Source organism: Diabrotica virgifera, chromosome 8 (genome assembly GCF_917563875.1).
Source record: "Diabrotica virgifera virgifera chromosome 8, PGI_DIABVI_V3a".
Lineage (NCBI taxonomy): Eukaryota > Metazoa > Arthropoda > Insecta > Coleoptera > Chrysomelidae > Diabrotica > Diabrotica virgifera.
This window is the reverse complement of record NC_065450.1, coordinates 172,737,156-172,752,850: the sequence shown is the minus strand read 5'-3', so window position 1 is coordinate 172,752,850 and position 15,695 is coordinate 172,737,156. Positions and strand designations below refer to the sequence as shown.

Genomic DNA, 15,695 nt, shown 5'->3' with positions numbered 1-15,695 from the left:
ATAGGCCTTACATGGGCAGCATTTGGCAAACTAAGCCATATTCTGAAAAGTTCAATTTCCACGTATCTCAAGTGAAAGGTATATAACCAATGTGTTTTGCCCGTACCAACTTTTGGAGCAGAGACTTTAACACTGACGCAAAAATGGCAAATAAAATCAGAGTTACACAACGAGCCATGGAATGTGCAATAGGGTGCATCGAAAAAATAAAAGTTGGAAATGTTATATCTAATAGCGTGAAAAAGTTGCTAGTGTTATTTTTCAGCATATTAGTATTTTCGATTTTTTTTCTAAGCGAATTTTCTGCTCCCCCAACGACCTTGAATTTTATTAAATATCTGATTTTTATGGAAATTTCAATTTATATTATTTGGAATAAAATATGTGCTAACTCGGTCTAAGGTCAATTAAAGAAAACTTAAAATGTTGTCAATTACAAATTTAAACGACATTTAACATTTTATTTGTTTTTTCAGACTCCCCAACCCCTTTGAAACGTCCCGCTTCGTGAGTCCGTGCGTGTAATTTTCACTTATATTTGGTGCGCTGCTCTACTTTGTTATTATTGTTGTTTGTAAATTAAAGATTTTTAAAATAGATAAACCAGGACCATGGGGCATAAAATCAAGATGTACTGCGGACCGCCCCATTTTTGGGCAACCACCAAATATACCTGAAAATGTTTTACCGAAATACAAACAAGCGATGATGTTTTGTGGTTGCAAGAGGATAAAATACTCAGCAAGAAAGAGCAAAAATTTTCTGGTATTGCCAAACAGGTTGCAATTAAATTGGAGGAAATATTAAAATATGAAGGCTTTAATTCCAATAATTTAACATACAAGAATTATTCAGCTTTTAAAACCTATCATGAAAAATATATGAAACCTTTGAAACCATTTTTAAGAACAGACAAAACAGTGAGTTTTACAAAAATAAAATTCAATGCTTTAAGAACAAAAGTAAAACTACACGTTTTGATCTTGCAGCATGCAAATGTGACACTCTGATTAATTGTCTTTGTAGCAAATCTCAAAAAGTGCCTCTGGGTGAGCGCGAATTTCTATTAAATCAAAGAGGTCCCAGAAAAATGGTGATAAGGTCGATTGATGGGGAAAACAAAAACAAATATAATCAGAGAGAACAACGGTAAAAGAAGAAAGTTACCGACGCAAAGACAAAACTTTAGCTCAAGTAAAAAACATTACCAAGTTTTATGGTCAATCGATCGTGGAAGAACACATAACACTTGTGCATGAGCCAGGGTGCAAATATTTCGGATATGGGTATCCGCTGTCTGGTATATCAGAAAGTATCAAATCCAGCTATTGCATGTGACGAAACAGTCGTAAATACTGGCGTTAAGGGTGATGTAATACGGCTGTTAGAAGAACATCTTAAAAAACCGCTTCAGTGGTTTGTATGTCTGCCACATTCAAATGATCTACCCCTTGGACATCAAAAGAAGTTTGCCAGTGACCAAATCAAAAAACGTAAGGGTCTTCAAACTTTCTCCTATAAAAATTTTTGATTCAAACTACTATTTTGAGTTAATTAAATAACAAGGATATCACCTTACAGAACCACCTATATTCTCTAGATTTTCGAGTGACAATCTGCGAGATTTTATTAAGAATCCTAACTTAGACCCTTTTAACATTGAGATTGAGAAATATCACTGCCACAAACAATGTGTAGAACGATGTGTCAAGCTTGTGACACAAACTTCTCTAGCAGTTTGTGGAGCGTATTCGAGGGATGGATTTATAAAATCTCGAATTGATTCCAGAAAAACTATGCCTCACTTTAATGCTAAATCGGAAGACATCTTCGAATAGAATGCTTTTACTATATTTTTTTGTAATATTTATACTTTGCTTTATATTTATTTTAGTATTAAAAAACTTGGGTGACGTCAGGGAGACGGAAAAGTTAGGCTATTTTGTTATAAAAAGAATGTTTTAGTATACCTACTTTTCATGTAAACTTTTTAATTGTCTTGTGAAACAAGAAAATATTTTCCAATTTAAACCGAATTTATTTATTCAAGTTCTATAAGGTATTACATTTCCCTTACAAAAAAAAATTAGCATATTAATGTATTTTTTCTAATTTTTAGTTGCTCTGGGGGGCAAAAAATAGTTTTCTATTTTAACCCAATTTTACTAAAATACTAAATAGTGTGTTAGGCAACTTTTGTGAGCTATTACATTTTCGTTTCGAAATAAAAATTTGTTTCGTCTGTTAACATTTTTTCAAAATTTTTAATTGTCTGGGGGGTGGGGGCAGAAGATATTTTCAAATTTCGAAAAATACTTAACAGTTGATTAGGCAACTTTTGTGAGGTATTACTTTTCCATCATAAAAAAAATTTTTTCGCCTTTTTCGATGCACCCTAATGTGCAACGCTGAACGTCAGTCTCCGAGACCACATAACAAACAAACAAATCAGGCAAATATCAGGAGTTCAAGATGTCATCGAAAGAGCTAGGAAGCTTAAGCGGAACTGGGCAGGGCACTTAGCTAGAACACATGGAATGGGAGCTCAGAAACTAGAAAAGAAGCCGAGGACGACAAACGACTAAATGGACCGACGACATAAAAAGAGTAGCGGGAAACTGGCTGCAAGCGGCCCAGTGTAGAGAACACTAGAAATAAGTGAGGAAGACCTATATCCAGCAGTGGACGTGATTGGCTGATTGATGATGATGATAATGACGATGATGATGATGATGATCTTAAGGAAAATGTCTTATACATTGGTTTTAAGTACAAATTATACAGGGTGGTTCATCTTATTCGCCTCGGTCTCTGTACGGAAAACCTCTTGATATTTCAAAAAAATTTCTTCACAGAAATATACACGGCCTTTAATACTACAACACAAAAATAATGTGAATTATACAGGGTGCTCCAAAAAAGAGTGGTATAGCAAAGTTACATTTTTTCTTATAGAATGCCCTATATCTGATGACATTACTGAATTGACCTTAAAAAATAAGCTATACTTTCATAAGGGTTCCCTATACCTAAATACACGGTGTTTTGATTTATTTCGATTTTTATGAAAATGTAAGGTTTTAGAAAAAAATAAATATCTACGAACATGAGAATCAGTAACAAATTCTTTCTTGGATATTAATAATAGACTATTTAGCATACTTAAAAAGATGCTTCCTGCAACAAAATTTCTTATAGGGTGGTCAAAATATGAGATTGTTCTATTAATAAATTCAAGCTGTAATAACTTACTTATTTTAAATTGAACACCCTATATCTTACTAGAAGCGTAGAAAATTTATTTAGCTCTCAATTCTTATTGGGGTTTCCTATGCCTATCTCCCTTCATTTTTCAAATATTTAAAGATTTCGTAATATGTAAGCTTTAAAAATTAGAATTAATTACCTATGTCTTGGTTATGTACAACACATCACCAACACCGGCAATACACTTAAATACCTTAGTCAAGATACTCTCGTTAATAAAATTCACATTTTTATCATTTAATCACACAGAGTGTTCTTATTTTAAATCACATACTCGATATTCTATTCTTTATAATGGAAGATCATTAAAATCTCTTCAACTCCATGTAAACATTCTCAATACACATGTTATTCTGTAAATACCTATTTTTACATATTTTTGTACAATAGGCTCGTTTTCGTCATAGTAGCCATTGCATTTAATTGTTTGTAATTGCGATTCAAAGATTCAAACAAAAAGTGGTGTTCTTAAATTTACTTAATAACCGTCGGTTTAAGACATGGAAAATACTTATACGGAATGCAATATAATTTAAATATCTTCCAGAATACGGCATCTAATATAGGGTATGCAGTTTAATATAAACATATTATTCAATGTCACATGTAGGCCAAAATCAACTAAAATAATACAACACTCTGTGTGATTACATGATAACAATGAAAATTTTATTAATGACAATATCTTGTCTAAGTATATTGCCGGTGTTGATGATGTGTTGTACATAACCACGACATATTATGTACTTAATTCTAATTTTTAAAGCTTATAAATTAGGAAAATGAAGGGAGATAGGTATAGGAAACCATAATAATAATTGAATGCTAAATAAATTTTCTACGCAATAGACTAGTAAGATACAGGGTGTTCCATTTAAAATAAGTAAGTTATTACAGCTTGAATTTGTTAAGAGAACAATCTAATATTTTGACCACCCTGTAAAAAGATAGGTATAGGAAACCCTAATACAAATTGAAAGCTAATTAAATGTTCTACGCGATAGACTAGTAAGATACAGGATGTTCTATTTAAAATAAGTAAGTTATTACAGCTTGAATTTGTTAATAGAACAATCTCATATTTTGACCACCCTGTAAGAAACTTTATTGCAGTAAGCATCTGTTTAAATATGCTAAATAGTCTTTTATTAATATCCAAGAAATAATTTGTTACTGATTTTTAGATTCGTAGATATATATTTTTTTCTAAAACCTTATATTTTTATAAAAGTCGAAATAAATCAAAACACTCTGTATTTAGGTATAGGGAACGCTTATGAAAGTATAATTTATTTTTTAAGGTCAATTCAATAATGTCATCAGATATGGGGCATTCCATAAGAAAAAATATAACTTTGATATACCACTCTTTTTTGGAGCACCCTGTATAATGCACATTATTTTTAGATTGTATTATTAATGGCCCTGTATATTTCTGTGAAGAATTTTTTTTTAAATATTAAGTGGTTTTCCGTACATACACCGAGGCGAATAAGATGAACCACCCTGTATAATATAATATTCTGCAAATTATTTATAGAATAGAATAGAATAAGCTATAATTTTACATGTTTATTTGACGTTTCGTTTTAAACCGGGCAGTATCGTCGCCCCCGCTAGCGAAATTATTCCGATTCGATTTTTTTGCACAAACTTACTCAAAAAGAGGTCCTTATAACATATCCACAGGGTGCCGGGCGGTGCCGTGGTCGAAAAATTGTTTAAACAATTTTTTTAAACAAATTCACAAAAATAATTTTTTCATTTTGAACAATTTTTTTTAGATAAATTGGCTAATTCTGAGCAAAAAAGGTCTCTTGTCATTTTTGTCTAAAATTGATTGTTGTCGAGTTATATGCGATTAAAAATTTGAAAAATGCGAAAATGGCCATTTTCAAGGCTTAATAACTCGATTAAACATTATTATTATGAAATTCAAGAAGTCACCAAATCAAGTTTCAAATCCCTTCTTCAAGTTCCTGAAGAGATTTTTGTCATTATTTTATTAGAAAGCTGTTATTTTTAATTATTAACAATTAGCGCTATAGTCCAAAATGCATTGTCGTCGCCCCCGTTAGTGAAATTATTCCGATTCCATTTTTTTGCAGAAACTTACTCAAAACGAGGTCCTTATAACATATCCACAGGGTGCCGTGGTCGAAAAATTGTTCAAACAATTTTTTTTAAACAAATTCACAAAAATATTTTTTATTGCGAACGATTTGTTTTTAGATAATTTGGCTTATTCTGAGCAAAAAAGGCCTCTTGTGATTTTTCTCTAAAATTGATTGTTGTCGAGTTATATGGCCATTTTCACATTTTTCAAATAATAAATCGCGTATAATTCGACAACAATCAATTTTAGAAAAAAATCAAAAGAGACATTTTTTGCTCAGAATGTCCCAAATTATCTAAAAAAAATTTGTTCGAAGTCAAAAAATTATTTTTGTGAATTTGTTTAAAAAAAATTGTTTAAACAATGTTTCGACTACGTCACCGCCCGTCACCCTGTGGATATGTTATAAGGACCTCGTTTTGAGTAAGTTTCTGCAAAAAAATAGAATCGGAATAATTTCACTAACGGGGGCGACGATAAATCCTGGACTATAGCGCTAATTGTTAATAATTACAAATAACAGCTTTCTAATAAAATAATGACAAAATCCTTGAAACCTTGGTCCAGGACCTTGAAGAAGGGATTTGAAACTTGATTTGGAGACTTTTTGAATGTCATAATAATAATGTTTAATCGAGTTATTAATCCTTGAAAATGGCCATTTTCGCATTTTTCAAATTTTTAATCGCATATTTATAACTCGACAAAAATCAATTTTAGAAAAAAATGACAAGAGACCTTTTTTGCTCAGAATAAGCCAATTTATCTAAAAAAAATTTGTTCGAAATGAAAAAATTATTTTTGTGAATTTGTTTAAAAAAATATGTTTAAACAATTTTTCGACCACGGCACCGTCCGGCACCCTGTAGATATGTTATAAGGACCTCTTTTTGAGTAAGTTTGTGCAAAAAAATCGAATCGGTGAATCTGCGCGGTCTATTTTGATGATTTGACGATTTGACGAAACGTCAAACAAACTTATTTTAAAGTAAAACTGTAGCTTATTTCCAATAAAAATAGTAAATGTAGGTGCCACTTTTCATAGTTACCTTAACTTCTTTTAGGAATATTTCAACATCGTCTAAAACTTTTTGAACTTTGTCGCAAAATTCTGGAATTCTCATGGACGTCCAAGTTATAGTCGAAAATCCTGGCCTAAAAGCGTCTTCCATTCGAAGTAAATGTGGTCTCATCATCGGTAAAAAGAGTAGTGGAATATTATTTCTAATTTGATCATTCTTCTGGATCAGCGATTTAACCACTTCAAATGAGTTAAGAATTTTTTCTTTGCAAAACACTAATACTTGACCCACATCTGGAACGGCTAGATAAAGGATAAAACCAAATTTAATAGATTATTAAAATTGTAATATTATTAAAATAATACATAATATCGCAATAGCTGCAGTAAGAATGTACTATGGCAATATATTGTAATACAAAAGTATATTATTATTCAATGAACATGTAATGTTGGCTATCACTCAGGATGATGAAGCCTTGCGGCACGAGCCGAAGGCGAGTGTCATAATTTCTCAGAGCGAGTAAGAACCATTACATGCGAGTAGAATACTATACTTTTGCTACGACCTCTTTTAAATTAAAAATATATAATTATCGACTATTCGAGATTAAAATTGAAACAACACATGTCACAACATGTAAATTTTTCAGAAAACGTAGAAACCTTTCCATTAACAGTTGGGTATTTTGAGGTAATTAACTTTTTTATTTTTAGCACGTAAGCAAAACACTCGGACAGGTCGATTTTAAAATAACTATAGTATATTATAGCATTAATGTTTCGAACTTTACGCGATCCCTCTTCAGGTGACAGGCATAACTTTGATTTTTTTTAATGGGAAAGTACATCATTTGACACCTCATTTAAAAGCTTTTGAACTACTGATTACAAAAATGTATGCTACTTTAATCCTTTTTGAGAGCGTAGGGGCAAAATTTCGGTCGAATTAATTTTAAATGCATTCATTTTTTCGAATCCTGAGAAAACTAATAAGTATTTTTGAAAAATTTAAACGCAGAATGAAACACTTAAGTATTATCGAGGGTAAAACGTCCCTGAGAACTTCTATAATGTATATTTTAATAAGTCATAGGGGTGAAAAAAAAATTTGGTCTGATTTTTAATTTCAAATATATCATTCAAAAGAAACTTTTTGTTTATTATAAGGGACTTTTAGCCCTTCGTATTAATGTAATATTTCATTCTGCTTTTAAATTTTTCAATAATACTTATTAGTTTTCTCAAAATTCGAATAAATTAATGCGTTTAAAAATAATTCGACCGAAATTTTGCGCCTATGCTCTCAAATAGGATTAAAGTATTATACATTTTTGTAATAAGAATTTTAAGTTCTTTTAAATGATGTGTCACGTAATGTACTTTCCCATTTAAAAAAATCAAAGGTATGCCTGTCACCTGAAGATGGATCGCGTAAAATTCGAAACATTAATGCTATAATATACTGTAATTATTTTAAAAATCGACCTGTTTGAGCGATAAGCTAATAGGGGGGAGGGGTAAAACTTATTCCAGCGCACTTAACCTATAAGTATTAGGGTTTATAAATACATGTTTCTGAAAGACAAAAAATGACTAAATGCTATAGTTTTTAATTTGTTGTTTTCGAAATGAGTCATGATTGCGGCTTTATAATTTTGTAATGATTGTACTAAGGCTATGGTATCCAATAGACGCTGTAGGCGGCGTACTACGTCACTCTGTAGAAAAATTGTTCATGTTCGTTACTTTTAATAAACTTTAAAGGACAAAAACTATCTTGTAACCGAAAACAGTTAAAAAAAAGAGGAATTCTAAAACATATTTAAATTACGGGATGAATTGAAGTGACCATCGACTTAGCCGGTGGTATCCAATAGACGCAGTAGGCTGCGTACAGCGTGTATTGGAAACCATCGACTAAAACTTCCGCAAGAAACAGTCATAAACTTAGATACAATTATGTATGTATATTTGTATATCCAACAAAAAGACTGAATTTTACTTAGTTTTTTTGATATTAACTTTTTAAGTTTGTGGGACTTATAGGCTATTGATTATGTTCAAAATAAGAGAGCTAAAAGGAACTACAATGTGAACGGGATTTTATTATCCCATATAGTCAATGGGCCTCTAAATTTGAAAAAACCGCGGAGTGCTACCATTTACATGGGTGCGTTTTTGAGAAATGGGTGAATTAGTCCCTAGGCACAGAGTGAATTAGGACGCGTGCTATGCACTTTTGGTAAAAAGACGTCTACAGGAAAATTGTTCCAGGTTAAATTTACCATCGAAATATTACATTTTAAAATCAAAAATATTTTTATTTACAAAAATATATTCAAAAGAAAAGCAAAAAAACTATACGAAAGAAAGCAATTTTAATTTTGTTTTTTGCTCCATAACTTTTTTCTACGGAGATATAGACAATGCTTTAGCAAAAAATAACCTACATACGTTCTTTCTCTTTCAAATGACGTTTCGTAAAAGTCTCTAGGATTTATATTTTCCGAAATAGGATTTTTCAAAATTCGCGGCTCAGAGCATTCTTGGGCCATTTTCCCCATTATTTCGCAAATATTGTTCTGTAACTTTTTTTTACGCATTTATAGGTATATGAAATGGCACATTTATTAGAAAGAGGAGTCAATTACCTTTAAAATGGTCTATTGTATAAGGTTGCTTGATCATTTTGAAGCAAGTTCTGCTTTTTCAAGGTTTTATACTTTTAATGATTTTTGATGATTATTTTTTAAATTTCTCATTATGACTTTTTTCTTGTACATTTAGGGAAGCACGTTGTATAATAGAAAACAGCATATTTTCTTTACTTTAAATGGCGTATTCCAAAAAATCTAGGACTATTTTTAAACAAGATATCCGTAGGATATCCAAGAGTATGAGTAATTTGAAAAAATTTTAAAATTTTTTATTTCTTTTTTCAATTAGAACAATATCCTTGCAAACTATAATATAATTTTTAATTCCAAATAATTTTTCTTGATAACACTTTTCGATATTGCGAAATATAAAGGTACTTTACTCCTGAGCAAATTCATATACCTCGTACACTATTGATAAAATTTTATATCTTATGATTGCATTTTAGGTTTCAGACAAGGCACAAGGCAGAGCATTTTATAAAGAATAACTTTTTTTCATAAAATTCATACTAAAAAAGATTTCCATATTATTCCAACTATTGCATGTGTATATGTCACTTTGAAAAAGCATATCTTATAGCTTATACTATTAAAAATAGTCCTAGAATTTTTTACAGTACACCATTTTAAAGTAAAGAAAATGAGCTTTTCTTTTTATTACACAATGTATATACCCAAATATACAATAAAAACCTTATTATGAGAAATTTAAATGTAATCGTAAAATATATCAAATATCATTAAAAGTATAAAATTTTGAAAAACCATACCTTGCTTAAATACAGCCATACGGCCTTCTACTATAGAACATTTTAACTTCTCTTTCTACTAAATGTACCATTGCATATACCTAGAAATGGGTAAAAAAGTTACAGAACAATGTTTGCGAAGTAACAAGGAAAATATCCCAAAATCGCTGTGAGTGGCGAAATTTGAAAACTCATATTTTGGAAATTGTAAATCAAAGGGACTTCTACCAAACGCCATTTTAAAGAGAAAGGATGGAAGTTTTTGTTCTGTGAAGCAATGCCTATATCTATATCCCAGTGGAAAAAGGTTATGGGTAAAAAAAAATTGCTATCTTTCATGTTTTTTTCTTGTTTTTCTTTTGGATATATTTTTGTAAAAAACATGTTTTTGACATTAAAATGTGATATTTCGATAGTAAATTTAACCTGAAACAATTTTCCTATAGACGTTTTTGCACTAGATGTTCACAGAACTCACCCTAATTCGCCCTGTGCCTAGAGACTAATTCACCCCTTTCTCAAAAACGCACCCATTTAAATGGTAGCACTCCGCGGTTTTTCCAAATATAGAAGTCCATTGACTATATGAAACAATAAAACCCTGTTAACGTTGTAGTTCCTTTCTAAAATACATAATCAATAGCCTATTATGTTGCTGTCGAAATGAACCAATGCTTGAACCACCCTGAATCTGAAAATACTTACATAAGGGATAACTTTAATGTAATAAAAGCATTTTGGTAAAATTATGAATAAAATTTGGAAAATTAAAATTTGGAACAAAAATAAATTACTTACGCAAACCAAGTTTATAGGTGTACTCCGCTTCTCTGATAACTTCAGTAATGTAATTGTCATAATTCACTTGGTACCTCTTTGTTTTTGGATGCCTAACTATGAGAGGTACTAAAAGACAGTTGCGTACTTGTCCCGCGAATGTGTACCATGCTTCATGGTAAATGTTTTCGTAGTGGACGAAAACCATAGAGAGAGCATTGAAAAGCTGAATACATTTTTGGACTTTTCTGTGCCTCATCACCTAATAAAATCATATAAGTTTAATAAATGGCTACATCGCGGCACGCGTTACATACACATATTAACCGCCACCAATTGGATTGCCGAGGCTGAGCGCCGCTCCAGGAGCACTAACGTATCCACTATGTGGAGCAGTTAGACGGAGCACGGAGCATCAACGTAATGGGTACGTGCCTCTAGAGACTTAGATGCAGTGGCGGACCGTAATATTCCTAAAGTTTATTCCAAAACTGTTTTGGCATAGTTTTGGCACACTAAGTTAGTCAATATGTAATAAATTTTGTGGAAGAGTATGAAACAAGAGTCTTCAGTGTCTTATTGATAGAAATGAACGTACTTCGAGGAATAGCTGAAAAAACTTTTCAGGGAGAAACAAGTGAAAACATAAGAAAAATATGTGGGGTAGACCATATTAATGTTTGGGTGCTAAACAGTGAAAACAAGTGGAATGGACATATTAACAAAATAAAAGGCGTAATAATTAGGCTATTGATTATGTTCAAAATAAGAGAGCTAAAAGGAACTACAACGTTAACGGGATTTTATTGGACCTCTAGGTTTGAAAAATCCGGGGAGTGCTATCATTTAAATGGGTGCGTTTTTATAAAGGGGTGAATTAGTCCATAGGCACAGGATGAATTAGGGTGAGTTCTATGCACTTTTGTTACAAACATGTCTACAGAAAAATTATTCTAGGTTAAATTTCCTATCGGAATATCCCATTTTAAAATCAAAACTATTTTTTTTACAAAAATATATTCAAAAGAAAGGCAAGAAAAAAACGCGAGAGAAGGCAATTTTGTTTTTTGCCACATAACTTTTTTCCACAGGGATATAGGTATATACATTGCTTCAGCGAGAAATAACTTCCATCCTTCCTCTTTAAAATGAAGTTTGGTAAAAGTCTCTTGGATTTATAGTTTCCGAAATAGGATTTTTCAAAGTTCGCCGCTCGCAGCATTCTTGGATTATTTTCCCGTTATTTCGCACACATTGTTCTGTAACTTCTTTCTACGCATTTCTAGGTATATGCAATGGTGTATTTATTAGAAAGAGAAGTCAATTACCTTTAAAAGGGTCTATTGTGTAAGGTTATACGGTTCTTTTTAAGTAAGTTATGCTTTTTCAAGGTCTTATACTTTTAATAATTTTTGATATTTTTAATGATTATTTTTTAAATTTCTCATTATGACTTTTTTTCTTGACATTTAGGTATATACATTCTGGAATAAAAAAGGCTTAGTTTCTTTACTTTAAAATGGTGTATTGCAAAAAATTCTAGGACTATTTTTAAACAAGATATACATAGGATATCCAAGAGTATCCGTAATTTGAGAAAAATTTTAAATTTTTTATATTTTTTTCAATAAGAAGAATATAATTGCATATTATAACGTAATTTTTAATTCTAAATAACTTTTCCTAATAACACTTTTCGATATTGTGAAATATAAAGGTATTTTACTCTTGAGCGAAATTCATATTTTTAACATACCTCGTACACTATTGATAAAATTTGATATCTGATGATTGCATCCTAGGTTTTAGATAATAATTTTTTTCATAAAGTTAAAAATAAAAAAGTTTTTCATATGGTTCCAGCTTACTGGGGCCTATTGCATGTGTATACGTCACATTTTGAAAAAGCATATCTTGTTTAAAAATAGTCCTAGAATTTTTTACATCACTTTAAAATCAAGAAAATAAGCTTTCTTTTTTTACTGTACAATGTATATACCTAACTATACAATAAAAAAAGTTATAATGAGAAATTTAAAAATAATCGTAAAATATATCAAAAATCATTAAAAGTATATAATTTTGAACAACTATATTTTGCTTAAAAATAGTCATAAAGCCTTCTACAAAATAAAAAATTTTTAAAGCAATTGGCGTTTTTTCCTATTAAGGCTATGGGTACATAATTCGCAAATATTTTACGTGTATCCCTACTTTTTTGTCTTTACACCCCAAATTACGTGTAGTAAAATTCACACTGGTATGGATATGTAAACATTACTAGAATGTCATTCTACTTGAAAATGTCATCATTAATTTAAAGAGATGGGTTTTGAATGTCCTTGGATAACTGTTATTTTTATAATTGCAAATTATTAATTCAGTTAATAAATGTGATAATTTTTTCACTAACTATGTATTCAGTGATTGTAATAATTTATTTGTACAACAAAGACTAATACTCAATCGAGAAAAGAGGAAAAGTGTTAAAGTGATTTTTTAATAACATATTGTTATGGAACGCTTAGAGTTTTGAACAACTTTAACAACAAAATACTTGGATCACAGAATATAATATTATCCTGATGTATTCTCTGCTTGGATCTTCCACAAATAATACACAATAAATAACTTTTTATTAAGTTCACGTCTTAAATCAATTATTTATCAAATACACTATATATCAATAATATTTAATCAATAACTCAACATATTCCCGATGCAATGTCAAATATTTAAAATTGTCACTGATTGTCAGTGTCTGACTGACAATATATGCTGACAATATTATATTCGGCTGAGTGCGTTGTAAGACAAAGATAGATTTGGAAAATATTACCACGGCATTGTGTTCATTTTTTTCAAATCCTGAAAAAACCAATAAATATTTTTGAAAAATTTAAACGCAGAATGAAAGACTAAATTATTACCGAGGGCCGAAAGTCCCTTAGAATAAATAAAAAGTTTATTTTGAATGATATATTTGAAATTAAAAATCACACTAAATTTTCTCTTAGTTTTTCACCCCTGTAACTTATTAAAATAAACATTATAGAAGTTCTCAGGGACTTTCGGCCCTCACTAATAACGTAATCTTTCAATCTGCGTTTAAATTTTTCAAAAATACTAATTAGTTTTCTCAGGATTCGAAAAAAATTAAACCCCATTTGAATAGCATTGCAGCCGAAAATAAGTACCGATCCTCTTAAAGGTAACATTGTTTATAGCTAAAGCTACGTCCAAAAAAGTTACAGAACAATGTTTGAGAAGTATCAAGGAAAATGGGCCAAAATCGCTGTGAGTGGCGAAATTTGAAAAATCATATATTGTAATCTATGTATAAATCAGAGAGACTTCTGCCAAACGTCATTTTAAAGAGGAAGGATGGAAGTTTTTTTCTGTGAAGCAATGCCTGTAGCTATATCCCCGTGGAAAAAAGTTATGGGGCAAAAAACAAAATTGCTATCTTTCGTGTTTTTTTTGCTTTTCTTTTGAACATATTTTTGTAAAAAATTATATTTTTAACTTTAATATGTGATGTTTCGATAGTAAATTTAATCTGGAACAATTTTCTTGTAGACGTATTTGTACCAAAAGTGCATAGAACTCACCCTAATTCGCCCTGTGCCTAGAGACTAATTCACCCCTTTCTCAAAAACGCACCCCTTTAATGGTAGCACTCCGCGGGTTTTTCCTATTTAGAGGTCCATTGACTCTATGAAACAATAAAACCCCGTTAACGTTGTAGTTCCTTTCTAAAATACATCATCAATAGCCTAAATCGTGAGAATCGGTCGAGACAAATTGCCAACAGGACGGAGAAATATAGGCTGATCCCGAAAAGAAGAAGCGATAATTTGAATGTTGATGCAGCTGGATGAATGAATGAGGTTTAAACCGGCGATTCGCCTAGAACAAAGAAGAAGAATAATATCTTTACAAAGCTTACCCGTTCTTTAGTTCGAAAAATATTCATAGGTTCCTCAATCCTGCTATAAAACTGCCTGATCCACATTATTCTGCCGCTGACCGGTGGCATGTTCCTCGGTAATAGTGGATTTTGTCTTTCTTCGTTGTATTTGTCTCTCAGAAACTCCAACTCACCTTGGTACATTATCATAGCCTCTAGGTATCGTTCTTCTAGGTGAAGACATTCCAGATTCAATTTCTCAAACCTAAAAAACGTGTACTTAATCATTTAATGGCACGTATCCTCTATATTCGCGAACCGCTTGCGCTTCCTGCAATTACTCCAGTCGATACGGCATGCGCTCCTCTACATATAAACCGCTACCAACTGGTGCGCTGAAGCGGAGCGCGCACGGTTACACGTCCGGGAGCGCGAACGTATGTGGAGCTATGTGGATCAGTTACATTTTACAAATTTGCGACTGTTTTGGGTTATCGCTAGACACTCAACAAAGAAAGGTCCACCCTACTGTACATCATAAGAAGTACGAAAGTAAATTGCTCTAGTAATGAAAATAAAGTGTGTCCAGAAATTCTCCGGACAAACGCACACCGAAGATTTTTCAGATAATTTTAAGACAACTTAACCTAAGTCACCTAGTCCGAAAATGATTTCTAAATACCCTTTCAGACCAAGACACCGACATCCGGCACCGGTGTCCGCTACCGGTTTTCAATTGCAGCAAAACATAAGCCACTAAAATCAGCTAGACACTCAAAAGTGGCTCGTCTGCAGTCGTTCATTTAAAACAATGGTTTGCTGCACGGTGGCGGACATCGGTGTCAGACACCAGTGTCTGAAAGGCAAAGGGTAGTAAGGGAGCTAGAACTCTTTCAAGATGGCGTCTTCCAGAGATAAATCCATTCCAGCAATAGCGAATTTCTAGTACCTGTCATAGGGGTCCGTTTTGGGTAGGGCAACGGTTATTTTATCACACATGTATTTTGTCTTTAACTCTTTAGCATTTCTGACACTGGATTATTAAATTGTAAGGTATTATAATACTAAAGGGTACTCTTGCTTTAAGCTGGTAGAATGCACCGTTTTATAGAAAAATCGATTCGTTGGTCAAATCCGAAAAAATTAAAAAAGTATATACAGAAAAACAAAAACTGGTACTACTGGTACTGGT

General features: G+C 31.7%; 1 protein-coding gene across 1 annotated transcript in view; it reads right to left on the bottom strand.

Annotated features, from left to right (window-relative positions):
- The window catches only part of LOC126889868 (dynein axonemal heavy chain 8), a 424,246-nt gene that overhangs the window by 343,344 nt on the left and 65,207 nt on the right, over window positions 1-15,695 (bottom strand). The window contains exons 10-12 of the mRNA XM_050658553.1: window positions 14,543-14,768; window positions 10,615-10,855; window positions 6,433-6,707 (exon numbers count right to left, since the gene is read on the bottom strand). Coding sequence (XP_050514510.1) covers window positions 6,433-6,707; window positions 10,615-10,855; window positions 14,543-14,768 — 742 coding nt within the window. The remainder of the gene's footprint in view (window positions 1-6,432; window positions 6,708-10,614; window positions 10,856-14,542; window positions 14,769-15,695) is intronic.